Raw genomic sequence first — 26,573 nt, 5'->3', positions numbered from 1 at the left:
GCAGAATGATCCTTTCCCTTCATTGGGGAAGCCATCATTGTGTATATGGTACCTAGATCTATAGCTCTCCTAATACTTTAGCCTTAACTTCACTTAGTTAGGATTGGCATGAAACAACATGAAAAAATAGTTTGTAATTAGTGCTTGTAATTTGGTAAATTGGTTTAACAAATCAAGAAAACAAAAGGACATACACTTACAAGAATGACAATACTTAACCTGAGAATGGTCACCTAAATGATTACGCTGATATAAGTAATCACTGTTTGACTTCTCATGCTCTCCTTATTACAGTTGGTCACCTGTATCTTTGTAGTATGCTAAAAGTGAATGATAAGTGGAATAGAGAGGCTGGAAGTTCCTCGCAACTTCCTAATATTATTTTTGTGTCTGTATGTCTTGTATTGTAAGGTATTTTTCCTTTTGTATTGTCTTCAATAAAAAACGAAATAAAAACACTTTATATAAAAATGATAGAGCAAACAATGGGGCACATTTATCATTATTCACATAAAGTGAAAAGTAGTTTTCAATCCTTATCGCAATGATAAGGATTGAACTACTTCTCACATTTATGTACAGCCAGCCGTGCAGAGAAACAGCAGTTCCGAAAAACTGCTGTTTCAGTGATAAAAAAAAACATACTTACCCCCCCCTCTTCGGAAGCGCTGTCTTCGGGTCTTCTCTTCACTCTTCAAGTGCGCATGTCCAGTTCCAAGAACTGGACAGGCGCACACAGATCCCCTCTCTGTCTCTGCAACGATAGTTGCAGAGAGAGAGCGCTGAGTGACAGGGAGGGATCATGTGATCCCTCCACACATGCGCTGTCCAGCTCTGCTCTCCGGAGCAGAGCTGACAGCATTAGATTTCCTCAATTCGGATGACGCTGCAGCTGGCGTACATTAACATGACAAGTTCCCGAAAAAAATGTTTTTTCGGGACTTGTTAGATTGCGGCCAGGAGCAGTCACCATTCTGTTGAATGGTGACTGCTCCCAAAAACGAAGAGGAGTGCAAAGCAGCAGATATCCATGATATCTGCTGCGATGCCCCCTTAATAAATTTGCGGAGGACACTGTGGGACTCTAATTACCCGTTAAATTAGGTCCTGGGGAGGACACTGCGATATAATGGCATCCCATACTATAATAATCCCTGTTTCTACACCTGTACCACAACTGCTGGTATTGTACAATAAATGTTCCTATAGTTTTCGTGTTGTTGGTCCTTTGCCAAAATAAGACCATGAAAGCAGACTATACTCTGGGGGGGGGGGGGGGGGGGCATTTTGTCATCGGGACCAATATTCTGCCTACCCATTCACTAGGAACTAGTAATGAGACACAAGGTAAGTCCTGTGTCTGTGATGTCACTCGATCCTCATGATTTCATAGGCTACGTTCTATATGTAAGTGGCAGGCCGGCTTTAAAGAACAGATTATGGCAAAACTAAAAATATACCTGCACTGTTGATAGGGAGAGGAAGGTCACTCCTAAGTGGCTTTCATGGTGGGAATTGGCAGTGTGCTTTGCCCTCACTTGTGTTGAAACAGTTAAGACGAGCACAGCATAGAATAAATTCTCACCAGACACTGTCCACATGTCTCCCGCAGCTTTACATCTGCTTACAGTCTGCTAAACATCACACACTTTGCATGATAAATAATTCCATGCAAATGAACTGAAGTATGGCACTTTTTTTTTTTTTTTTTTTTTTTGCTTCCTGCTTCTACTTTAGGGCTACCTCAAAGCATCATCCTAGTATGAAGGGATACAAAGTGAAAGAGCTAGTTTCAGGTATCTCCAGCTGTGAATAGGCCCAGATTTCCCCATCAACTGAGACAGAACTTACAGCAGAAATGCAGATTGATTGAATTTCGCCCAGATGCATGCTTATCAAGGAAATTTAGGTCACAGCTTTGCTTGCTTGGTCAACTAGTGCAATACAATGATATATTCCTCATGCCAAAGATTCATCTGAAATGTGTATAAATATGTAACTCTTTAATCTAGAATGCCATGAAAACACTCAGGTTTTCTCTTCAGTTTGCTTCAGTTAAACTAGATGAAATGCAGGGAACTGCCAATGTCATGGCAGCGTTTAATTTGATCTTTCTAGGCATAAATGTTTTTATTTTAGGGACATTGTTATTAGTAGTAGTAGTTGTAGTATTGGTGTATCTATAAAACCCAACTTGTGTGTGTTTTTTGCTATTTCTTTACCATTTTCATTTTGCTGTTTTTTAGATTTCTGGCTAAGAAATTGAAGCCTTGGGCTGTACCGAGAAAGCAATTGGAGAAAGCTGCTGACCATGCGTTAGATTTCAGGAGACTGCCATAATTTTGGATTATAACATTTATTCTGGATTGAATAAGGGAACGAAAGTGACAATGGGGAGGAAGAAAATACAGATTACTCGGATAATGGATGAGCGGAATAGACAGGTACTGAATACACAGCATATTATGTATATTTCCCCTTCTGTGGATCCATCATTGCAGCAAAGTTATATGGACACAATTTTCTTCAGTGAATCGTAATTGCAGAACCTTTACCTGTACACTTCACATCCCATCTGGCAATCCAGCTAAAAAGCAATGACCGTCTGCAAATAAGCAATTAAACAGCCTGTTATTTACACATCTTTTCAAGGCCACCATTCATGTAGACGAGCAGTTACCCAGAAGTGCTGACAACCGAATGTTTGTCACACAGCAACTATGTTTAGTGTTGGTCTACCTGTATGGTACCTTTTAAAGATGTGGGGAGAGAGAGGACAGTTTTGTACTCGTTTGAGGACTTCCATGGCTTCTGTAGATCTCTATTAGCAGATGGGATTGTGAAGTATTTTCAGGTTAGTGCATTTATTGTGTTCGTTTAAATGACAATCTCTGAATGTAATTTTTTGGTGAGCTTTGACACGGGCTGTAGTATTTTTTAAACTTTTTTTCACATCGGGATTTTGACATTGACATATTGCATTATGGTTTGTCCTCAAGTGGCATATTTTACACAAGAAAATATTATAAACTCTTGTGAGCAGGGCTCTACCATTTGTGTCTGTTTATACTTGTACGTGGTTTTCTGTTGTGTTTTTGTATGTATATGTCACTATCTATAATTTTTCTCAAGTACTGTACAGCAGAATAAGTCTTAAAATGCTAAAACATAACAGAGCAAAACACTGTTAAATAGATGGTGAGGATTACAGTATCCATTTTTGTCCCCACAGGTCACATTTACCAAGAGGAAATTTGGGTTAATGAAGAAGGCCTATGAGCTAAGTGTACTCTGTGACTGTGAAATTGCACTGATTATTTTCAATGGCTCTAACAAACTGTTTCAGTACGCGAGCACCGACATGGACAAAGTCCTCCTCAAGTACACGGAGTATAATGAACCACATGAGAGCAGAACCAATTCCGACATTGTGGAGGTAACAGCACTACTCTTGTTTGTGTTGTGTGCAGCATTTGTGGTACATAGATTAAGGGACCTCCACAGGCTGGCGTTTGCATGATTAAGGTTTCTCACATGCACGGACAAGTGTTTAGAAATAAAAAGCACTATGTAAAAGATATGCACTTGCTCTAAGGGGTAAAGATTCCCACGTAGCGACTGATGGCCATCTGACAATACAAGCAGCTCTCTTCATGTAACAGCAGGGTTTTGGCACTTGCCAAACCAGAATAAAAAACGAACAAAAGCATATTGATTTAAGTATATGCATTAATGCACTGACACACGCTACATGTGTATTTATTAACCCGAAATTCAGGCTAATTCTGTGTTTCTGCTGCATGGGTGAAAGGACTTCCAAGTTGTGGGTATTAAAATATTGGATTTTGATGAATGTTATTATCAGGTTTAATTCACACTACTCTGGTGCCATATATTGAAAGCACTTGGAGCATTCATCCGTTTCTACCAATGTTTAATCATGTGCAGAATTTGCTTTTAAAGTGTTTTGTACCAGGCAGGTGGGAATTTTTTTTTCACGTTAATGGTAAGATTGAGTAATGGCTGGTTGCAATGGACATTTGTTAACACGCCGTTCTTGGCATTCTATGTCCCTCCCTTTAGCTCTCTTTTTGTACTCTCTGGTATCTTGCTGATGACGTAATGCAGATTATCTGTTGGCGGGGCTGTCATGTGGTCTCATGTAAGCTCATGTGGTTGTTCAGAGCCAGTCAGGGGCCATTAATCTAAACTGATCTACTTCTCACCAGCTGAAGTCAGAGTATTGCCCTGGAGCACCGTGAGCTTGTTCCTACCACTACTCTGGTCACTGACTTCATACAGACCTATAGATAGGTGAATATGGGGAGACGCAAATGGCTGTAACAGACCATAAATATGACAATAATAATGTGTTGGTGGCAGGAATACTGTAAGTGATACATCGCTAATTGTACAGCTAATACAGTGCAGCACTCGCTGTGTTAACCGGCACAAGATGCTCTAATGTGGCGGGTGCGGGTAGAGCCAGATGGATGCATGGCACTCGCTGGTTGTACTTTATGTTGGAGATGCAGTTTTGTGGCAGCACCTCTGCTGGACGGTGTTTTGAGAACTGCCCACATCCCCTTCTGAGTGATTTAAGCTGTGATTGTTGGGGTACATTTGGAGGTAGGAAGTGGTGGGATTTGTGTAAGGCTCTCATGTGTAAAGTTTTCTGAGGGCAGTCCTGATTTCTTTTTTTTTTTTTTTTCTTTCTTTGTTTGTTTATTAATGCTTATGCCTCCGACACCCTTCTCAATGTGTTGTATACTGACTTTAAGCTGGGTACATACTACAGAGAAGTAAACGATTAACGATATACCAATGACAGAATAAATTAAAAAAATCCTGATCAGCATACCGATTGACTTCTACACACTATACACGATTATCATCAGATCTCTGCTCTTCATCTGTCAAAATTATCGGCTGCAAGGTAGTCCATAAAAGGCAAATGACAGCTCAGGTCTTAATTCATTGAGAGATGTTCAGCGGAGCCCGGCAATTGTATTGGGCAGCCTGTCTTGACACAGCACTGTGTTAAGTGCCGAACTGTAAACAGGCCGTAAATTCTGTGTGAAAGCTATATCTCCGGCAGCTGAAGTTTAACCCCAGGAACGGAAGGACGCTGCTCTAATCTTCTCATGCTGCACTAATCTTATCCGTTCCAGCCAGCACACAGAGGGTTAAGACTACATGTGCAGGGGGAGAGAGGGGGGGGAGTACCCTGTACCATCCATATCGGTCTCTTCTCTAAAGAAAAACAGCCACAGACAGTTAACAGAGACCGTGGATCATGACAAGATCAGCAGCAGGCAGACTGAGACCTGTCACTCTGAGATACATTATTGGCCGATAGTCGGGTGAATTCATACACACTGCAGGATTGGAAGGTGATTGGTCGGCAAAAATTAAACAGTACGACCAACCAAACGACACGATGATCGGCACTTGGGGGCGACTTTAGATTATTGTGTAAGTATACACACTACACGATATCTGATCAAACCGTCGGATGTCGGCTGATTTGTCCAATTATTGGACGAAAAACCTGTAGTGTGTACCCAGCTTTACATACACAACAGTCTGATTTATCAGCATAATGACCTTTGTGTGTTATGTAACATGATCGAGTGTTGTGTTGATGTAACATATGTTAGTGGGTGGGCATGACTTTGAAAACTGGACTTGGAGGGCCCCTATAAGAATTGTCAACTTTGCCCCTCTACTAGAGAACTCATATGTGTTCTTATGGATGTGGTTTATATTACTGTGTCTGACTTTTCTGGGGCTTTTATGTTTAACTGGTCTGTTTTCCAGTCTGATTTTGGGTGCCGTCCTCAGCTGGAAACGGGTCTTTACTCTGCTGCAATTTTGGAACATTTGAAGATTATAATTTGTTACTATAATATGGCATCTTTTTTACCTTGCGGTGCTCAGAGTTAAAACAAAACTAAAACTCAAAAATGATAGAAACCCGTCATCTCTCTTGTAATTCAGTGATCTGGGCGGTGACATGTCTGGCATTGATGTTACCTTTGCAGTTTCAGTAAGTACAGTAAAATTGGGAATCACCTTAATGTTGAAGATGCTTGGGTCTTTTGAGAGGGCATAGTGATAGCATACTTTCCTACACAACGGTAATGAAATATTTGGTGTCATTTTATCTCCTCCTCCCCATTTATATAGCAAAATCCTTTAATAATTTTTCTGACGACCTTTAAGTCCTGCAATTCCTTGCAATATATACTATATACTTTTTGTTGTTTAGCAGCTATGATTGGGCTAGGACCTCGCTAGTGACGACATCTGCAATTGTGTCTCATTCATCCCCAAGGGACTATCTCATGAGAACTCAATGTCTGCACATCTGCAGTCACCAGTCCCCTATGGGTCCAACTACTCTGGCTTCTTAATTTGGGAACTGGTAGTCTGGTCAACTTGTGTTCAGCTTCAGATCGCTTGTTTCTTTAGTAAAATGTTTTACTTCTAAATAAAGCTGTGTTTTTCCCTTTTTACCTATTTTAAGTGGTGTGTTGGTGTGCTTCTATGATTGTGTTAGTGAGGATGGAGGTGCATGTGACCAAGGGGCAGTGACATGATGTGAGGAGGGGAACGGAGGCAAGCGATAGGCCACAGACTAAGAGATAAGTGAACAGCAACATTCTCAGAAAGACATAGTAGTGATGTGAGGCTTCCGTCACACCGTTCAACAACGCGCCTCTGTATAAAACAAAGGTCATGCATCCAACTTGCTTTTCTCTCAAATTGGAAAAAGACAAAACAAAAACATCATCCCTGGGCCCTAAAAAATAAATAAACAAAAAGAACCACAAAAAAATCCAAACAAACTCAATAGCTTCAAATGTCTGGTAACACTTACAAAGTCATATTCAATTGCTTAATTAGGAAAATCCTGCAAAGTATTTGATGTCCTAGAACACAGCGGTACATAGGCAATAAGCAAGTGATTAATATGAAGCACGTTCCTGGGCAAAAAAATGGAGAATGTGGTGGTTGATATTGTGGCTTTAAATTAAACTCAATCATTTTGCATAGATGGCGCATTATATATTTCCCTGCGCTAGACGCTGATGACAAGCTGCAATGGCTGCGTTCTTAAATACCCCACATTCATCTAGTAGCAAAAACAAGAGCCGGTAAAAGCTCTGCATTGACACAATGAGCATTTGATGTCTGTGCTCTAATAAGACTTCCTGGTGTAGCTCTCTCTGAATTCCTGCGCCTGTGAAGTGTTTTCACAGATGTTTTCAAGCTTCTGTAGAAATGCATTAGATTACATTGAGAGCAATAAAAATGGTAATTTTGGTAGCCAAATAAAACAGAATACTGCAGTTTGGTATCTGGCAGCTCTTATTTAATCACATAACCTAGATCAATATTATTGAAGCTGTTAGGGCAAATTATAAAGCGTCCGTGTCTCAGGGAGCTTAATTCCTTTTGCATATGTGCTTCATAAATAGGGAGGCAATACATCTGGCAGGTTTATATGACAATTGAATACTCTAGTTAATGAGTTTTGGCAAGAGCCTTCCGTGCCAGGAGAAATGAGATCAGTGGTTTTCAGAGCAACGTCTTGAAGACAAATTGCAGTGTGTTCCTTGGCCCTGGCTTTGGTTGAAGAGCTGCCTGTCTATTTTAAACATTTTGTTGGACGAAAGTGAATGTGTTTTGGATATGTTGTGTTTTGTTGGATGGGACTATTAAGATCTCAACCTATAATTAATGGGCATTTAGGTAATGTACTTTTTTGTTTGTTTTGTTTTGTTTCATTACTGAAGGGTGCGTGATATCGGGATGTTTGAAATCTGCAAAAAGAAAGTTATGAATTGTGGTTGGAAGCCCTTTGCTGTTTGGTATACACTGCATACTTATTCTAGCCATTAACCCTGGGTTATGTGCACAGCCATAGGAAAATATACTTTGGAAAGGCTCATTTCACTTTGAGTGCAGTTAAAAGTATTTTATATAGTTTAGTACACTGGGAATGTGCTTTCTCTGCAGTATCACATCTATAGTCCAGGGTCTATTTGCCCTCATGAGACCTAGATGAACACTTGTTACTGACACTTGTCACTGGCCTGTCAATGCATTACTTGCCAGACAAAACAGGTGAACTAGAGCAGACGATTTGGCTGTAAATTTCAACCTGTGGCAGTTTCATCAAAAATGGTCCTTTTGTGCTGAATATCCTCATACGTAAACCCTCATCACACTTGACAGTACTCGTTTGCTAGTTCAGTGAGTCAAAGAGCATAGGTAGTGACATCCGCCAGTACAGGTTTTGCGGCTGCTATGAGGACTAATGGTAAGGGGGTCTGGCAACGACCAGTCACCCTCCCAAGGCTCCAGCTTTGCTCTCAGAGGAGCACAGTTCGGGGTCTCTTCTGGGCATTCATGCATGCTCAGAAAAGGAAAGCGGGGACCTTATTTGAGCACTGACAGTTCTGGCAATGCGCATTGAAGACCCATTCTGAGCTTTATAGTGTGTGTGCCTGTGTGTGTATAGCACCAACCTATAGAACACATCTTTTGATTTGTTTTTGTTTTTTTTATGCCTGTGGTGCATTTTCCCAACATAGTTTGGGTGCAGTCATACCTTAGAAGGACCTTTTTCCTAGGTGTGATTAGCTTTGACCTTTCTTTTCAAGGTGTCCCCTTCCGAGGAGACATGGGGGCTTCTAAATGTAGTTGTTCTTCCTGGGTCTCTGCCAGTTCTGTATTTCAGAACTGAAATTAATTTTGTTACCCACTATTAAATGATGGCAGTGGGGGGATGTGAGCTGGAGGACCAATCACAAGTTACAACCTTTTATTGCAACTTGTGATTGATCCTCCCACCACATACCCACCCCATGGTTTTTGGCTGGGTCTATGCGAGAAATGGAGAAGCCTGGGGAAAATGCAGCCCCCCTGGAGCTCCAATTAGGGAGTCGGAGCAAATGTTTTCCTAGGCATTAGTGCAGCTTTAATGGTACTCACTGATCATATTCACCCCATCTTCTTCCTGACAAGAGGGGTGTCTTCCAGGATGACCTGTTACAGAGCTTGTGTGGTTACCTAATGGTGTGATGATCATGCCATTGAAGTTATCCACTTGCCTTTTTAAGTCACCAAATGTGAATCCGATCCAGCAATTATGAGATCTTCTGAGGCTACGACTGAGATTGTATTTTCTGCCACCATCAAACAGGCATCAGGTGAGCGATTTTTCTTGTGGAAAACGTTGCTCCATCCACCTGGGCAATAGCAGACATTGGTAGACTTAATGCCACAGTGCATATAGTCCAATCTGGCCACATATGGTAGCTGTTGCCCTACTAAGTGTATTTATTTTGGCGTTCCATTATAAAAAAAATTACCACCTGTTTTATATGGAAATGATGAATTTACATTGAAGAGGCACAATGAAAGTTTAAATAAACCATGTTTTTTGATTTGTAAAATTTTATTATATTATACGGGCTTCATCATCAGTGGTGCAATATTTATATTTTTATGATATGTCAACACTTTATATTTCCAGATGGGGTGACCATGTAAAGTACAGACTTGCGACACTGCAAGTGCTCCTGTGCATGTTGACACTAAAATTAAATTTGGGCCACTAATTTATTCTTAAAATAAATTGCCCTCCAAAAGAAAATTCCTAATCATTTTTGCCCTTCTACAACAAAAAATATGGTGTGCTAACACTATCATTGTTCCTCCTGTTTATTGACATTGACTAGATAGCTTAAACTACTTGCTTTTATTTCTGTTCAATCTCGGGAGAGTTTCAGTTTGTGTTTTAATCTCCGGCGAGTTTGACTACAACGTGGGTGAGATAGGTGTGTTAAAATCGACACAAATGGACAGAGATTGGATTTTGGAAAGTCAAGTTTGCTACTTAATACATACGGCGATTTTGCACTTCAAATCGTTAATTCTCGCGATTTGAAATCGCCGAATAAAACCTAGCTTGATACATTTACCCCCAGTAGTGAAAAGTTTGATATACATTTATAAAGATGCTCCATAAGCAGATTTCGGATACACTGGAATCAGGATCTATATCTCTTCATATAACAAGTTGATTCTCACTATCCAAAATTCAGGGTATTTACAGTTCAAATGAAAGAACCTGCCCATTTGTGAGTGACACTTCAGACAAAGGCTAGTGTAACTGTGAATGCGTTTCACCAACCTGGTCTTGTAGTGGCAATACTCGTGTTTTATATACATATGTGTTAGACGTTCTTGCTAATAAAGAAACAAGTTGTGCATTTACTCTCATTTTCCTTCAAATGACTAACAAGTGTTTGTGGTGGAAACAGTATTGCTATGGTTCTGGTGGGTGGTGATCAGAAGGAGGTCTGTATTTATCAGGTACCAGAATGACTCTGTCTGTTCTCCTCAAATACATTCCTAGTATTGTTCGAAAAAGTGTCTGTGTTCTAGGGTTTGTGTTGCCCATATAAATGCATCATGTTTGGTAACTAGCACACACATGTACACTGCGATATAGAATTGAGTTAGGAAGCCCCGCCTGCCCCACCCCCCCTGCTGCACAGTATGGGTGCCAAGGTGCAGTATTGGACCTTCTATCTGGATTTACTCCAAATGAGAGCCCAAATATACAACTACATAGCACACTAATATTAAACTAGCCTGTGTTAATCTGGAACTCTAAGATATCAATGAACACAAAATATGAACAGCGTTGTACATAGGAGTTCCACAGGGCAATCCCTGCAGACAGACTGATCTGTGCTTTATCAGGTTTATGGATAAACCTTAAAGTCTGTGTAATCTTGAGCATTTTGAGGGCAAGGACAAAGCAAGTGCTCTGAGCATTTGGAAAGCCTGTGCCTGGAAGTAATCTGCTTGCAGTGTGGAGACGTGGCACCTGTGTATGCTATAGTCTTTCACAGTCGTGCCCATACTTCACTATATGTTCCTTCTAATGTCACTAAAAATATTTTAGACTTGTATACTCGGGGCTGTGTCACAATAAAGCTGTGTTTAAAGCTCAATGTCCAATTATTCCAAATTTAAATCATTAATTTTATATGAATAATATGGAGATGTCACGTAAACGTTTTAATCAGCAGAGCCGTTTTCAAATGCAGTCAACATATTGGACAAGTGCCCAAAGCTCTCCATAAAAAACACTTTTGAGTTAAAACTCATTCTAACTGAGCAGAATTGGTTTATACAGGGTGTTTTAAGCGCTTATTTCAAGCTGTGAGCTGTAAACGCGTGCACTTTTCCAGCTGCCACTTTAAAACGCTATTAAATCTTCTCAGGGGGACAAAGCACTACTGTGAATGCCTCCCATAGGCCACTAGCATTTTGTGGGTAACCAATCATTTCTGTTATTATGCCTTTGCTTGCTAATATATTTGGTACACTAGTGTTGTCAAACATGATGATGGCTAATTAGAATCACTTTAGTGTTTGCAGAATGGGCATCTTCAGACAATAATTAAATGGGGAGAAGTACTTCCAAAAGTCAGATTTAAGACCACTAACTAACGTGTCTATATATTTGTAAAGAAATTGTAATTAATTGCATTTAAAGGAATAGTACATTTTAAATGGGGTTTTATATGAAAACACCACTGCTAACATCCACACACACACATATAGTGTCATAAATGTATCAGAAGTAAATATAATTGGTCATGGGGGAAAGTTTTTCTCCTTCAAATAAACCTGGCTGCTAACAGTAAACAAGTTAAAGTGCACCGATCACCTGCGTACGCTGGGGGCAGCTTGTTTATTGGCTGAGGCATGAGGCACTTGAATTAATGACTATTGGTTTGGCCCAGAAAAATGCCACCTCCACTGTGAGCAGGAGACTGGCACAATGTAAAGTATGCAATTTTACTTTTAACATATCAATATGTCTCCTGGCAGAGCTTATAGAGAGAATTATCGCTGCTTTGTTTCCCGCTGCGGTACCTCTCACAGCCTCACCTAGGTTATAGTCCATGAAATTATGATCACGTTTAGGAATGATTAAAGAAAACACCCTGTTATTCCTTAGCCGTGCTGTTTTGCAGTATACATGTTTATATGTTGGTATCCCTTTAACTCCTTTCTGCTTTTGGAAGGTTAAGCTGTATACCCTACAGCCTCTGAGCAAGTATACTATGGAGGGAGATCAGCAGTGTATATCTGCAGTACAGTCCCATCCTTTCTCTTGTAAATCACTGATGACTGAGTAATACTGGCACGCTATAAGCATGACACAGATTATTCCTGATTTCCAGAAAGCTTGCAGGACTGACAGAAGTTACTCTGCTGCCAGTTAATGTCATTATGAATTACCTGATATTTTATACATAATAGGGCTTTGAGTCCAATACTAAATAGATTACCAGCTGCAGTGTGGATGCAAAGTGCTGCTCTGGTTGATAATGACAAGTTTATTAACACTGGTACGATGACGAGAGAATTGGCGGCTACTGTGGCTCATGGCAATTTTGGCAAAGTGATTTGAACCAGAACCAGGTGCTCTCTTTTTTTTTTTTTTTTTTTCTTTTTTTTTTAACATGCAACTAGTAAGTAGTCATCTGATCATCTCATTTTCCAGTGTGCTTTCACATAAATATTCAGGCATGTAGCCATAAATGTATTTATTCAAATTGCTTGCAACAAAACAATTTATTAGAGCATACAATTTCCAGCATTGCTGACTTGCCCCCCCCCCCCCCCCTTGATGAACATAGACATTAGATTTTGCAGATCATACACTAGCACATACTTTGCTGTATGCTGTTGTTTTTTGTTTTTTTAATTTAATTAAGCATGGTAGATTCTGTTAATAAAATGAACCTTTGTTAACACAAGCCAGTCACTTCCTATATAGTTACTTATAGTGTTAACCTGCAGTATAGAAGCCACCAAATTTCTGTCACGCCAGAATGGAGATGCTGGACTATCGTATAGGGGAGACTCACTTGGAGCAGACTTTTTTCAAAGTGCATCTTAAATCCATCTGTATAAAGGATTTGTTACCAAGTAAGGATTGGGACATCGGAATATTTCTCCTATGTTTTCACTGCGTGGTTTCTGAAGGCAGCTATTTCTTTCACTACTAAATCTTGCTGGAATTGGCCTGCTAGGGAGATTGTGGCCAGCTGGCTCCTCAGTCATATAAGCATAGTGTACAGCAGTGTAAGGGTTAGGTGTTGCAATGCATGAGTTTACAAGCTAGTGTCATTTTGCAACATGAATAACCATCCAGCCTTGCTGGTTTCCTGGTAACGGTTAGAAGAGGAGCACTTACCTTCAGTAAATGGCTCTTTGACGTCAGCTCTGTTTTCCTGTCAGAGGTACAAGTGGACGTTTTCACATTCTCAACTTTTTCTACTCTGATTATTTCTAGTAAATAATAGCCGCAAATAGTCTAACTGAACACTAAACCATTTAGTAAAAGCCCTTTACCCTAATTTATTTGAATAATACCAGAAAGCCAAGTTATATGACAAATGCATGAAGAGGGATGGTTTGTGTGCATTTGGGAAAGTACTGGACTTTGCTTTAGAAGTACAGGAAGTCTGTGTTGGAGACCCTCTGAAATGTGTTCTGAATATTTTTCACACAATAAAGGATCTGAGGTTTTTTTTTTTATATTCATTGTAAGCATTTGTAAACCAGTAATCTGAAGACTCCACCGCTCATGATTTTGTTTTCTAATATTTTAGTAAAATGCATCCCCCTAGACTTCAGTGGTATTTGGAAGACACACGCATCTAAACTCACATTTTTTTTTCTTTTTAAATATGATGCCACGTGGTGTGAAAGATGGTTTGTGCTTTTTTTACTGCTGTAAAAATAGACAAAAAAAATGCACTTAAATGCGAATAGTGTAAATAAAGGAGAACTGCTAAAGTGAACAAGCAAAACGTGAGAGCTGCCATGTTTACCTCCGAATCGGGTGTCCCTTTACAGTGCTGGAAAGCCCACAAGTGGAACAGTGGCCCAGAGATGTCAGCTAGTGGATTATTAGGTCTTTTGTCTTTCTAACAAATCTCCCCATCAATAGTACGTGTTACCTAGAGAGCAATTCACATTGGTTTTATAATGTAGCATGTATTATCATCATCATCATCCATCATCCATCATCATCATCATCATCAACAACAACATTTATTTATATAGCGCCAGCAAATGCCGTAGCGCTTTACAATTGGGAACAAACATTAATAATACAATACTGGGTAATACAGACAGACAGAGAGGTAAGAGAACCCTGCTCGAAAGCTTACAATCTATAGGACAGTGGGAGTTAGAAACACAAGGGCATGTGCTACATCATATTGCACAATGGACCAGCCAGACTGCAAAGGTAAAAGTACTGAGTGGGCTGTGTGTGTTGCAATGTTGGTCAGAAGGTATTATACTAATGTTTTGTCTGCCTTCTATAGTCAAGTTGGAGGAGCATACTTTTCATTCTATTCCCTGTTTATTCAATTACCCCTGAGGTAAATGTTCTTGTCACATGACTTGGGATGCTGCTGTCATTCCTACTTAATCATACAGTCATAGTAAAATGATTAACCAAGTACCTGTCCTGGGTATAATCACGGTTCTATTTAGAGTTTCCACTGATGGATAATTGTGAGGGAGTACCCCCTAATAAAAAAAATTAATAATATGCACCTTTTGTATATTATGTCTAAAGTACAAAAACCATACAAGTAACCTACGCCATTTATAGCTACTAACTAAATTGCGCTACCCATATTGCCTAGTTGGCCTACATCAGTGGTTCCCATTATTTTATGACGTACCAATCTTTTAATATTGGAATAAAGTACCATTATAGAATAAAATTATAGTTTACCTACTGCACAATTCCATCTTCTTTTAAGGCATTAACCCCATATAACTGTGATGCATCCAGCCTATTACAATGATGCACGGATCTGTCCCTGACTACTGAGATATCCGGCCAGGGCACATCACATGTACCAACGCTGTAGTGCTATAGAACCAAGCTCTGTCTGCACTGTAGCATGTGTGTTTAGGAGTAGTCCTCACAGCATTATACTTATCGCTGCAAATTAGCATCACAAAAGTTTGGAGCTTATCCATGTGATACTAATTTTTTTATTTTATTTTCCCCCAATAAAATGTCTTTTCTTATAACCATAGTTTGATTGTCTTGCAGTTATGCCTTTTATAAATTTCGATGTCAACTGCTGCTGCTTCACATTACCATGTATTGTGTAAAGTATTGGTTTGTAATGTATAAGGTTTGTAATGTGCATTGCAAATGCCAAGACTTCCCTGGTGGATGTATCCCCACAATTAATTATTTAAAAATACAATACTTATTTGGGCATTAGCAGGCAAGCAAACCCCATTAATATTTGTAAGAAACTAACATCAGCAATTCTCCAGTTCTGTAGCAACCATTATTACTTATTTTATTTTGTACTAATATTGTAATTGATTTTTTTATGTTGATTTATATGAGATATTGATGATTCAGTAAGCGGCATTGTGGCCGCAGAGCTAAGGTGACGGCGTTCTGTACATTTCTTCGCTGCCAGAAACCTTGCATTGCATTTTTCCTCCGCACTAGTTAATCTTTAAGCAGGCGCCGCATATTGCTTGTGCCTACATACTTGGTTGTCCGTGTATTCTCACTTTGAAGCCTTCCTGGTATCTTGGAAGAATGTGATAACTCTCTCTAGTCCACATGAGTGAAGAGATAAAGGTAAAAATTGCCAGATATTGGATGTGTTCCAGGTTAGGAGAAACGGACAGTTTTACAAGATAAATGTTGTAGTCAGCAATCCATATATGCCCAGTATTTCCATCTATAGTCATTTTAGACCTAATTGGCTGCACATTGAATCATATATGGATAGGAAGAATGCAAAATGCAGTCTGACAATGACCACATCAGGCCATGTATGTAATCACACTCTAGCTGCCCTAATGGTACCCTGTTGGGTTCAGCCAGAGTGCCAAATAACTGGATCTTTCAGGATTTTGCAAGTTGCTCAGTGAAGCATGCCATATTTCAGTGAAAGTCCTTGCCACATCCTTGGTCAGTGACCCAGGTTAAAAAAAAATAAGCTGCAGTGTTATCTGCTAAGTTTGCTGCAAAGATGTTTTTTTCATCATTTCCCTGTTATAAAAATTAATAATTAGACCATTTGTCTCAGCACATATGGCACAGTGCAGCCTCATGGGAGCACAGCAACTCCCGCTCAGTATGTATGAATGATGTATCTATTTCAAAATACCTTTTTTAAATGTTTTTTAAAGGCATTTAAACAAATTGTTTAGTTTCCATTCACTTTATAAAGAGGTCTTTGTATATGGTGTGCAGAAAATGGGTATTGTTAAAATAGTGTTTCAGTTTATTTAACTTTTTTTTTTTTATTGCTGGCTTTGAATTGGTCTGTGATTTGAAAACTAGATCTTCAGTGAACTTCCCTAATGGGCCATCGCCATGACAACCTTAGTGGCTGTTCATGTGTGTTCTGTTTTTATAGAAATACTTCCAATGTGTTGCCTGGTATCGAGGGAAGAAAGTCTTACTGGTGGTTTGTTTGACTGCTTGCCACCTGATTTCACAGCTTGCCCGTGGGAGGAGATCAGAAGGATGTGGAGCCAGATCTTCTGCTGGTCTTGTGTAGTCATTACTCCTCTGCAGCAACCACAAACTTGCCAAACACGCTTCAGCTGTTTGGATAGCGACATGACCTAACCCAGACTCCTGCCCGGTTCTGGCTGCTTGTCTGCATACTATTTATGTTACAGTATAGTGTTGTTGATGGGAAACAAGGTGGCACAGTGGCTAGTATTGCTGCCTCATAGTACTAGGGCTATGTCTTTTCTATTCTAACCGGGGCCCAATCTGGGTGTAGTATTGGAGCCGGGGCCCTACCTGGGTGTAGTATTGGAGCCGGGGCCCTCTCTGGGTGTAGTAATGGAACCGGGGCCCTATCTGGATGTAGTAATGGAACCGGGGCCCTATCTGGGTGTAGTAATGGAACCGGGTGCCCTATCTGGGTGTAGTATTGGAACCGGGTGCCCTATCTGGGTATAGTATTGGAACCGGGTGCCCTATCTGGGTGTAGTATTGGAACCGGGTGCCCTATCTGGGTGTAGTATTGGAACCGAGGCCCTATCTGGGTGTAGTATTGGAACTGAGTATTCAAATAGTGCATGGAAACCTGGCCATGATGTGTTTTGTTTGAGAAATAATTTAACAGGTAAAAGTTGCAACCAGTCAATTTAGTTTTAATTTCGTCAATTGATTTGTTAAATATTATTGTTTTCTGCCATGTTCTGGTTGGGAAAAGATAACAATATTAAAACTTTTCCACCAAACTTCCTGCAAAATTCTCTGAAGAGGGAATGAGTGGAGTAAAGAGAGCTCAGACCACTGTCGCAATCCCTCTTCCTACATGTCGTTGGAAATCTCCAGCTCACAAGTAAATGGGTTAGAAACAAGTTTAGTGCTTATTTTCTATCTAAGGCAGCACAAGATGTGAATGAGCACTGAAGGTGCAGACCAGTAAAAAGCGACAGCCCAGAAAGGATTTTGGAAGATGGAAGCCTGTTCTTATTCTTACTCATGTAAAAGTTTTCTGTTGTGGAACTCTTGGCAGTGGGCACTTACGCACTGGCGCCAAAATATATGCTCTGAGCATTTTGCGAGTGTTTACACTGGGGCATGGTTTTCTCTCCGTGCCTGCACAAGTGAACGTATTGGGGTCATTGGAGTATCCTCCATTAACTCCCGGGATGAAAGTGCAAGCGGTCATTAGCTGCTGCCTGGGTGTTGCTGGCGTATGAAGTACTGCCAGTCCTTAAAGGCCCTAACGTGTTTTTATTACTCTGCTTGGCTCCTCTTGTAATGTTGTTTGTTTATTGGCTTCAAGCAAAGTACAATATTTAAACTATAAAATTGCACACAATTATGTGTCCTAAAGCGGCCATGAATTTTGTTTTGTTAATGTTTCTAGTGCGCATGTATAAAATGCTCACAGGTAACACTGACCTTTCTGTGATATCCCCTCATTGAGGTGGGAACCTCCATTGTCTTAAGCTGGGTACACACTACAGAAATTTCAACCAACTTTTTATGCAGAGCGATTTTACATGCGATCGATGATCCGATTGCTCGGTCCATGGACTGCATACACACTAGCCTTGTTTAGGACGATAAAGGGAAGAGCGGTCGTCCCTTTAGCAACTTTTTATGTTGTCGTGAGCAATGACTGTAATTTTGTACTCACTGTTGTGGATCGGTCGGAAGTTTATACACACTACACAGCGGAAACGAGATTGGACCGAAAATATTAAACGGTACGACCAACTAAATGAGGCGATAATCGTCTATTTGGGCAGACTTTCGACCATCGTGTCACTGCACACACTGACCCGAATTTTGAACGAGCAGTCGTATGTCGGCTGTTTGAGCCGATTATTGGATGAAAACCGTGTAGTGTGTACCCAGCTTTACTGAGAGCCCATCTCCCACATACTTCCCAGTCATTGCCGGCAGATTAAAGCTTTCCCCTATAATACTATCTGTTGGAGAATTCTGATTTGCTAAACATGCTGATTTGTTAGTAATGCACTAATCTTTATCCAGTGCACTGGAGACAAAGATAAATGAGAATTGCTGTCAATTTAATGTAAACACATTTACCCCACATAGTAAAACCACATAAAATAAAATGAGTTTCCTTAAAACTTCAGCAACATCTTTTTTTTAAACTACTACCCTGTCCAGTGTAACTGTCTGAGCCATTTGTTTTGATTGCATGTCACCAGCTGTAGGAATACCTGCCAGTAATCGTGTCCTATTACAAATGTACAGTATGCTTTGCTTTTTTTCCATGTTAAGGCTTATTAGGGGTCATTGGTTTAATATGTGCTTATTCATTTACCCCACTCCCCTTCCAATTGTGATATCCTAAAATATGATGGAAATCGGCAAAGCTGGTGGAAAACTTTAATTGGCAAAATTAAGGGACATTAATGATGTAAATGGCACAGTGCTCTAGTATAGGAAATTATTGTCACATGATCAGTTTATGCCACAGTACTATCTAGGATTTGGTGTAAAGATGGGGATGGGGGGAACATGCATTAGGAGGAGGGTAATAAGATGGGGATTAATGTACAATAAAAATCAAGCAAGATCCTTTGTGAAAACAAACTTGGCACACCAAAGCATTCTCGCATGTAGAAGGGCCTCGGATCTAAGCTGGTCATATAATAGCTTCACTGAACTGCTAAGACTGGCACAATGTGCTCGGCATTAGGCAGGACTCCCAGCGTGGTGGGGGTTAACAATAACAAGCAGATAAAGTGACCACAGATTACTGACAGCCCAGGAAGGTTTTGGAGTAGAGCAACATCCCGACCTTCAAAGACTGAAACAACAGCTCCATGTATGGCTGTGTCCGTGCTCTGACCCACCTGATTGGCCGGGCCCTGCTCGCCGCAGTGACAGGTGCTAGAGAAAGCTACACCTGTTCTCTCATGTGCTGATGTAGCCAGGTTTTGGAGACACAGAATACATGTCAAAGTAATGTAAGAGGATCTAGCAGGACATTTTAGCTAATGATCACCTCCAACCTGCCACAAATTAACCAATTACAGTGTATTGTTACAAAATGTTTAACCCATCTCTGCTCAGCATTATGCAGAATCATGTATTAATAAGGCAGACTGGTGAATAATAAATTACAATTTATATGTGGCATAGCAAAATTTGTATATGGGTTACCAACCACATGGCCGATACATGTTTAATTATTAACTATAAGAATGAATGGGGCAATTAATTGTACACAATACTAAAGTGATTTAGATTATTTGCTTATATAGAATTGTTCCTCTAGTGCTGAGAATTCTATTGCTGCTTGGTTTAGAAGATTAGGCGGTGTGCTCTGGGAGAGGCCACTGATGGGTTATTAATCTGGCCCATGACTCGGTGGATGAGTCAAAGCAGACACGGAAATTCCCTAGTCTAACCCATCCCATAATTGTGTGACACAATTATAGGAAGAGACCTAGTAGTGCAAAAATCTTCAATGTCATCCTTGAAAATGGACATTCTGCAGCTAGAATCTTATGATCACATTCTAGATTTAGTAAGATAACGTATAACTTGAAATAAAAAGATAGTGTAGCTACAGTGTCTATTTCTGCATTTTAGCGCCAGGTATATCTTTTTCGTGTGTAGCTACAGTATCTATTTATCACAGACCCTTTCTTTAACTGTTTCATGGCTCATCACAGCTTGCACCTATCTCTAGTGTGAATATGGTGAATATGTATGGGTGGGTGAGTGTATGTATGTATGTATACGTGTATATGTGTGCGTGTATTTGTATGTGTGTGTGTGTATATGTATATATGTGTGTGTATATGTGTGTATATATGTATATGTATGTGTGTATATGTATGTGTGTGTATATGTGTGTGTATATATATATATATATATATATATATATATATATATATATATATATATAATAAGCATATTTTCTGTAAGCGCTCCTATCTCTCAATTCCAAGGAGGGATAAAATCTCTGTCATTTCAGCCAAAACAAAGCGGTGACACCTCACTTGTCCCCATTGTTTGGTTTTAGTAGCTGAATCTGCAGTCAAATTGCATATTTGAAGCCAAGATGAAAAAAATGGAATAAAGGAGTATTTCAGTCTATAACGGCAGGACTCATTTAGACCCAAATTCTGCATTCTCGGTTAGTGCAGTTTGCGTGTGAATTTTCCAATTGTGTTTCAGACTCTCAAAAAGAAAGGCTTAGATGGCTGTGAGAGCCCAGATGCTGAGAGATACTTTGAGGAAGACACATTCAGCAAACTAAATGAAGATAGTGATTTTGTTTTCAAGCGAGACCCTGTAAGTATTTTTCACCCTCCTTCCCTTCCTTGTATGTGTTGATCCTTTTTATTGACTTCACTGTCTAGGCACTGAACAAGAAGGAACACAGAGGGTGCGACAGCCCGGACCCAGATGGCTCTTATGTCCTTACCCCCCACACCGAGGAAAAGTACAAAAAAATTAACGAGGAATTTGATAATATGATGCGCAATCATAAAATCTCTGTGAGTACAAGTGTTTGTTTGGTTTTTATTCCAGATAATGGGAAAGAAGTACCAATTAGGTGCCATAAGAAAGAGATCTTAAAAGAGCATAGTCTGTAGTAAAAATAAGGACAATATAGGCTTTCAAAAGAAAACCCGGGAATCTGTTCTAAGTTAATAAACATTAGCCATTAACCATGAAATAAAAGGCACTGGGTAAAACTTAAGTCTATATGAAAAATGTTAAACTATGATATCATGGCCTGGTGCTAATATTAAAGAATACTTACCCTTAGAGCAGATTCGGAGGCGAGGTAGGAAAAGTGGTGGTGGGCGGACATTGTGTCATTAAGAAGGCAGGGCGATTATGTCGTCAAGCACCTGCAATCTCAGTAAACACTGAGCGTCAAGGTTGTGATGACGCTATTCATATCATCATGCCCCTGCCTCTCTGTGTTTACTGAGGTGGGCAGGGTTGGTGACTCGATAAGTGTTATGTCCCTGTCCACTTTGCAGCAGGTAAGTGTTCTCTGGGAGAATTGCCCACTATCCTGGTAGTCTGGAAGGTCCCCCGCAAGTTCACAAATCTCCTGGACATTCCAGGAGAATAGGCAACTCTGTTGTAAAATAAACCCATGTAGGCAGCCGTTTTGTGGTCAGAGATTCAGGATATGGCAGGCTGTTAATTCATTGAGAACCAGTGACCTCACTGAGGCACGGGTGTAGTACCTATTACTGACTACCCCGACACTGAAGACGACGACATGAGGACTCCGATTCCATACTACAGCGACCTGGAAAAAAAACTACTTTCCAGAATGCAGATGACTTGATGGGACGACTTGCTCTGTTGCTGACTCTACAAAATGACATCATGAGAAACCGCGGCTTGTGTTAAAGCGGCGATGGATGGACCCACCTGTCATTTAATGTCATGTACGTATTATTTTAGGGGTTAGGGGTAGGAGTTAGGGTTAATCCTAACCCTAACCCCTAAAATAATACGTACATGACATTAATGACAGGCGGGTCTGTCTCATGACATTATTTTGTAGAGTCTGCAACAGAGCGAGTCGTCCCATCAAGTCATCTGCATCCTGGTAAGCAGTTTTTGTTTTTTTCAGGTCGTTGTAGTATGAAATCGGAGTCGTCTTCAGTGTCGGGGTAGTCAGTACAGTTTAACTGACTACCACCGCTGAGGCACAAGGTTACTGGTTTCTATTAGGGTACACTTAAAAAAAATAACAACTTTCATACACTTTTAATGCCAAAAAGAGGACCTAACACTTTATAAAGTAAGTCATTTTGTACTGAGTTCAATTAGTGTAATAAGCCCGCGCTATGCCAATATAGAATAGTAGCGCAGAAAAACGAATGCAATGTTTGTCATTGTAATTTATGAAAAGTAATCCCCTGCAGATACGAGAATAATGTTTGTAGAATTCATTCTTTTATTTGCCTCAGTGTGTACTCCATTCTTTCCAGGAATTCAGTGCAATTATTTCTATAAACAGATGGGCTTTCCTCACAATCTGCCAACATGTTTCTGGAAATGTAAAGCTGTTTTTGCAAGTTATTTTTCTTTTTCTTTTTTTTTTTTTCTATTTTGTTATGCATCCCTGTTTGTTTATTAATATGTTAAATTACACAACTCTGGTATTTGGTGCCAAAGACTGGAGGTAATGTTACTTTACCAGGTGAATGAGCTGCAAAGCAGATGTAAATGCTGACTTGATTGGGGTGGAAACTCATTGCATTTCCAGCCCAAACATCTGACTCCAGAGATTGCACATCTTCAATTTATCAGATTTAACTTGAATTGAAGGCATATTGCTTCTAGATCTGATCGATGATCATGTGAGATTGTTACAATTGGTGAACTTGCTGCTCAACAGTCCTTTCATCTTGCCAACTCTTAATCCAGCACTTCCATACCTTCATTAAGCACATGAAAATAATACTTTACTACTTTACTTAAGCATATATATATATTCATCACAGCAGTATGCCCCAGCTGGAGAAATGCCTGCAACAGTGCAATAGACTAAAAGGGTTTCCCCCTCCCCCATATTAAACTTACTAAACACATTGCATTATCTTGATCCTAATGTGCAACCTTTTCGTTATCACAGTAAGTAGGTATATATGCAAATTACTTCTAGTATGAGTTCTTCTGTAAGACTGCTGCTCCTTCCAGCATCCAAAACCACAAAACAGATCAGCCTTTTAGATATAAAGTAGAGCAAGAAAATAGTATAGTCATTTTTTATTTTTAATACAATGTTTTGCCCAATGAGAGATCACTACATGGATAGGCAAAAAAAAAATCTGTTTCTGACCAGTTGTACTCTTGTTTTAATCCCCCAAATCATTTAAACTCGTACCATATAGGAGTTCTGTGGTGGGAACCTATCTCTGAGTCCCTGTAGTAAAAGGAATGTCACAGAAGCCTATTGTATAAGGACAGATTATTATTTTTATTTTGCCTCTCCTGCACTGTACTCAAATCACCAGTGCCTGGATTAGTGATCACTTGTGGGATACATATTGCCAAGATGCATAGAAGCCTATACAAATTGTGCCTTTTAATGTGTTTTATTGTATAGCGAAAAATGAGAACTTACTAAAAGCTTTTCCATCTTATTTATTATGCTTAATCTCACATTGTTACTATTGTATTTATACCACTTGAATGTACTGCATTTTGCATTTTGCCTTTGCCTGGTCTATATTTTGCTTATTGGTCCATTTTTGTTTCTTTTCCATTGTGTGCACTGTGTTCTATATCTTCTGTTTTCAGCTCTGTGGAATGTGGTAGCACCTCAATATATTGCAGCTCCGTACAAGGAGATTGTTTGTTTCATTCAGCATGTCAGTTCCTGCTTCAGTTTACTCCTCACGCACACACACAAACATGTATGTACACCAGGGTACATTCAGTTACAGTGCAGCATGTCTGTGGGCCATGGGAGGAAACCAGAGCACCCAGGAGAGACTCACACAAACACAGGTGTGACATACAATTTCCCCTCTCATAGCACCATGGAGTCAAAACCGATTTCCCAGGACTGCGATGCCGCAATCCTAACCACAGTGTTGAATGAGAGGGCTGCCAGTACAGCTAGCATGCACTGTATAATGGAGGGCTTGATTTGTCCCATACTCGGTGTGTTTACATGGAAGGAAGATGTGAGGGAGTGACTGCTTTTACAGATGCAGAAAGAAACCTCTTTATTAAATATTTTACATGGTCTGGGTGTAATGAAACCACTGTTCTGCCATTGCTCGCAGTGGAATGCAGTCTTGGTTAAGTCACGTGATCTTACAGACATCATGTGGGAGTTGTAGCATCTGAATACAGGAGAATCCAGCATTGATACCAATAATGTAACCTTAGACGTTGTCCATTTCAAAGTATTTAGTGTAGGGAAGAAAACTCCTCTACATTATAAAATGAATACATATTCTATTTCTAATAGGCTTAGGCAACCAGCTGTTGCAGCTGAATGAGAAATCTTCGTATGCTTTTAGCTAGCAGGAAATGCTGGGACTTGTAGTTCTACTACGGCTAGGAGAATTGTAGAGACTCTCAAGGCATGCAGGGGCTTATAGTGCCAAAGCGGCTGGAGAGCCACAGGTCTACTTTATACCAGGGGCGGACCCAGACATTTGTCCTACCCCGGGCGATTTTAGGGGGGGCAATTTAGGCCCCGCCCCCTTTCTGTGTTCTAAGGCTGCCGGCGGCTGCACAGTATGTCCAGGTCCGTTCAGTAGTGAAAGTGTGCTGTCCCGCTGCTCTGATTGTGTTTAAAACACAATCAGAGCAGCCGGGCAGCATACTGTCACTGCTGAACGGACCTGCACAGTGTGCAGCTGTCGGCAGCAAGCCCCTGATAGGGGGGGCGATCGCCCCGATCACCCCCCCCTGGATCCGCCACTGCTTTATAATGCATTTACGGTATGTAACTGGACCACAAGTATAACATATATTGTTAATAATACTCTTTCCATGGTCACTTAAATATTTCAGTTTTTATGAAATAATAGATATAAAAAGATAAACAATTAGAGACCTTGTTTATTGTAATCTCCAGGAAATTATTTGCTTATATTTTATTTAGTAATACAAACATCTGCTCAGCGCATAACGTCCACCCACGTCCTGTCTTTATACTGTATGATACAATATATTATGCTGACATACCTATGAACACTTTTTATGTTTATGCTATTGACCCTTTAAGTGGATATGTTTCATTTTCATTGCTTGGTTTGCATTACCATTCAAAACAGCATGACTGCAGATTTTAAACACTGTATTAAATTGTTTTCTGGCTTTTGGAAGTAATACTATTCCCCATTCTTCTTTCTACAGCCCGGACTGCAGCAGCAAAGCTTCTCAATGTCTGTGACTGTCCCAGTGTCCAACCAAAACACTTTGTCCTACAGTTCTCCAGGGAACACGCTTGTCACGCCTTCACTGGCTGCCAGCTCCTCACTTACAGACACAGGCATGCTGTCCCCTCCTCAGACAGCGCTACATAGAAACGTGGGTTCTCCAGGAGTGTCACAGAGACCACCTAGCACTGGTAATGCAGGTAAGAAGCCATGGCTGCTTTACATTTAATTGCCCATTCTAATGGGTGTAGCTAAAAGCTGCAAATGTAATATCAAAGTCTGACCCTGGGCCTGATTTGGATTGACAGTCGTCGATATGGATACACTGGTGGACTATTAATTCCCTCAGATAACTCAGACAGAGCATCCATTAAGGTTATGTTGGGCTAAAGTGATCCTAAATCCCTCCCGCCAGATATTACAAGATTCATGTACTCTTATCTCTAAAACAGGTACCCGATTAGGTCTGTGATATGTGTCATTAAAAATATAATTTTCCACTTTAGAATGGACCCTTCATTACTGGTGAGCTTCCATACCTTTTGTGTGTCACTGGCTTGCTTCCTTTTATATATAGCAATCATCATCATCATCATCTATTTATTTATATAGTGCCATGAATATCGCAGCGCTGTACAAAGAACTCCTTCTCATCAGTCCCTGCCCCATTGGGGCTTACAATCTAAATCCCCTGACATACACACATAGACCGAGGGAGAAAATTTAATAGCAGCCAATTGACCTATCCTTATGTTTTTGAAGTGTGGGAGGAAACCGGAGCACCTGGAGGAAACCCATGCAAACACGGGGAGAACATACAAATTCCACACAGATAAGGCCATGGTCGTGTGTATATAACTTTTATTTTGACCCAGTTAGGGGAAAGCACTGGGAGCAGGCTAGTGGGTTAGCATGTTGTGCCGGTTTCCTGTGATTATGGGACTCTGTGCTGCCATTACAGGTGTATCTGTAGTATACAGGGGGTTTAGTCTGCACACCCGAATCTGTGTAAATGTCTAGAAAGGTGCTCCACAGCTGTGACTGCATTCAAGGTACAGGATAAGAATGCAGGA

General features: G+C 40.2%; 1 protein-coding gene across 10 annotated transcripts in view; it reads left to right on the top strand.

Moving 5' to 3' along the window:
• Positions 1 to 26,573, top strand: part of MEF2A (myocyte enhancer factor 2A) — a 92,248-nt gene that overhangs the window by 43,777 nt on the left and 21,898 nt on the right. For 5 of the 10 annotated variants that reach the window (XM_075207686.1, XM_075207685.1, XM_075207681.1 and 2 more), the window contains exons 2-6: positions 2,247 to 2,444; positions 3,233 to 3,436; positions 20,801 to 20,917; positions 20,986 to 21,123; positions 25,478 to 25,700. In XM_075207686.1, the coding sequence (XP_075063787.1) occupies positions 2,391 to 2,444; positions 3,233 to 3,436; positions 20,801 to 20,917; positions 20,986 to 21,123; positions 25,478 to 25,700 (736 nt within the window). In that variant the 5' untranslated portion in view covers positions 2,247 to 2,390. The remainder of the gene's footprint in view (positions 1 to 2,246; positions 2,445 to 3,232; positions 3,437 to 20,800; positions 20,918 to 20,985; positions 21,124 to 25,477; positions 25,701 to 26,573) is intronic. The other 5 variants (XM_075207691.1, XM_075207690.1, XM_075207688.1 and 2 more) reach the window with 2 other exon arrangements.

The sequence above is a fragment of the Mixophyes fleayi genome, chromosome 4, assembly GCF_038048845.1.
Source record: "Mixophyes fleayi isolate aMixFle1 chromosome 4, aMixFle1.hap1, whole genome shotgun sequence".
In the NCBI taxonomy this organism is placed as follows: domain Eukaryota; kingdom Metazoa; phylum Chordata; class Amphibia; order Anura; family Limnodynastidae; genus Mixophyes; species Mixophyes fleayi.
This window is presented reverse-complemented; position numbering and strand designations above follow the sequence as displayed.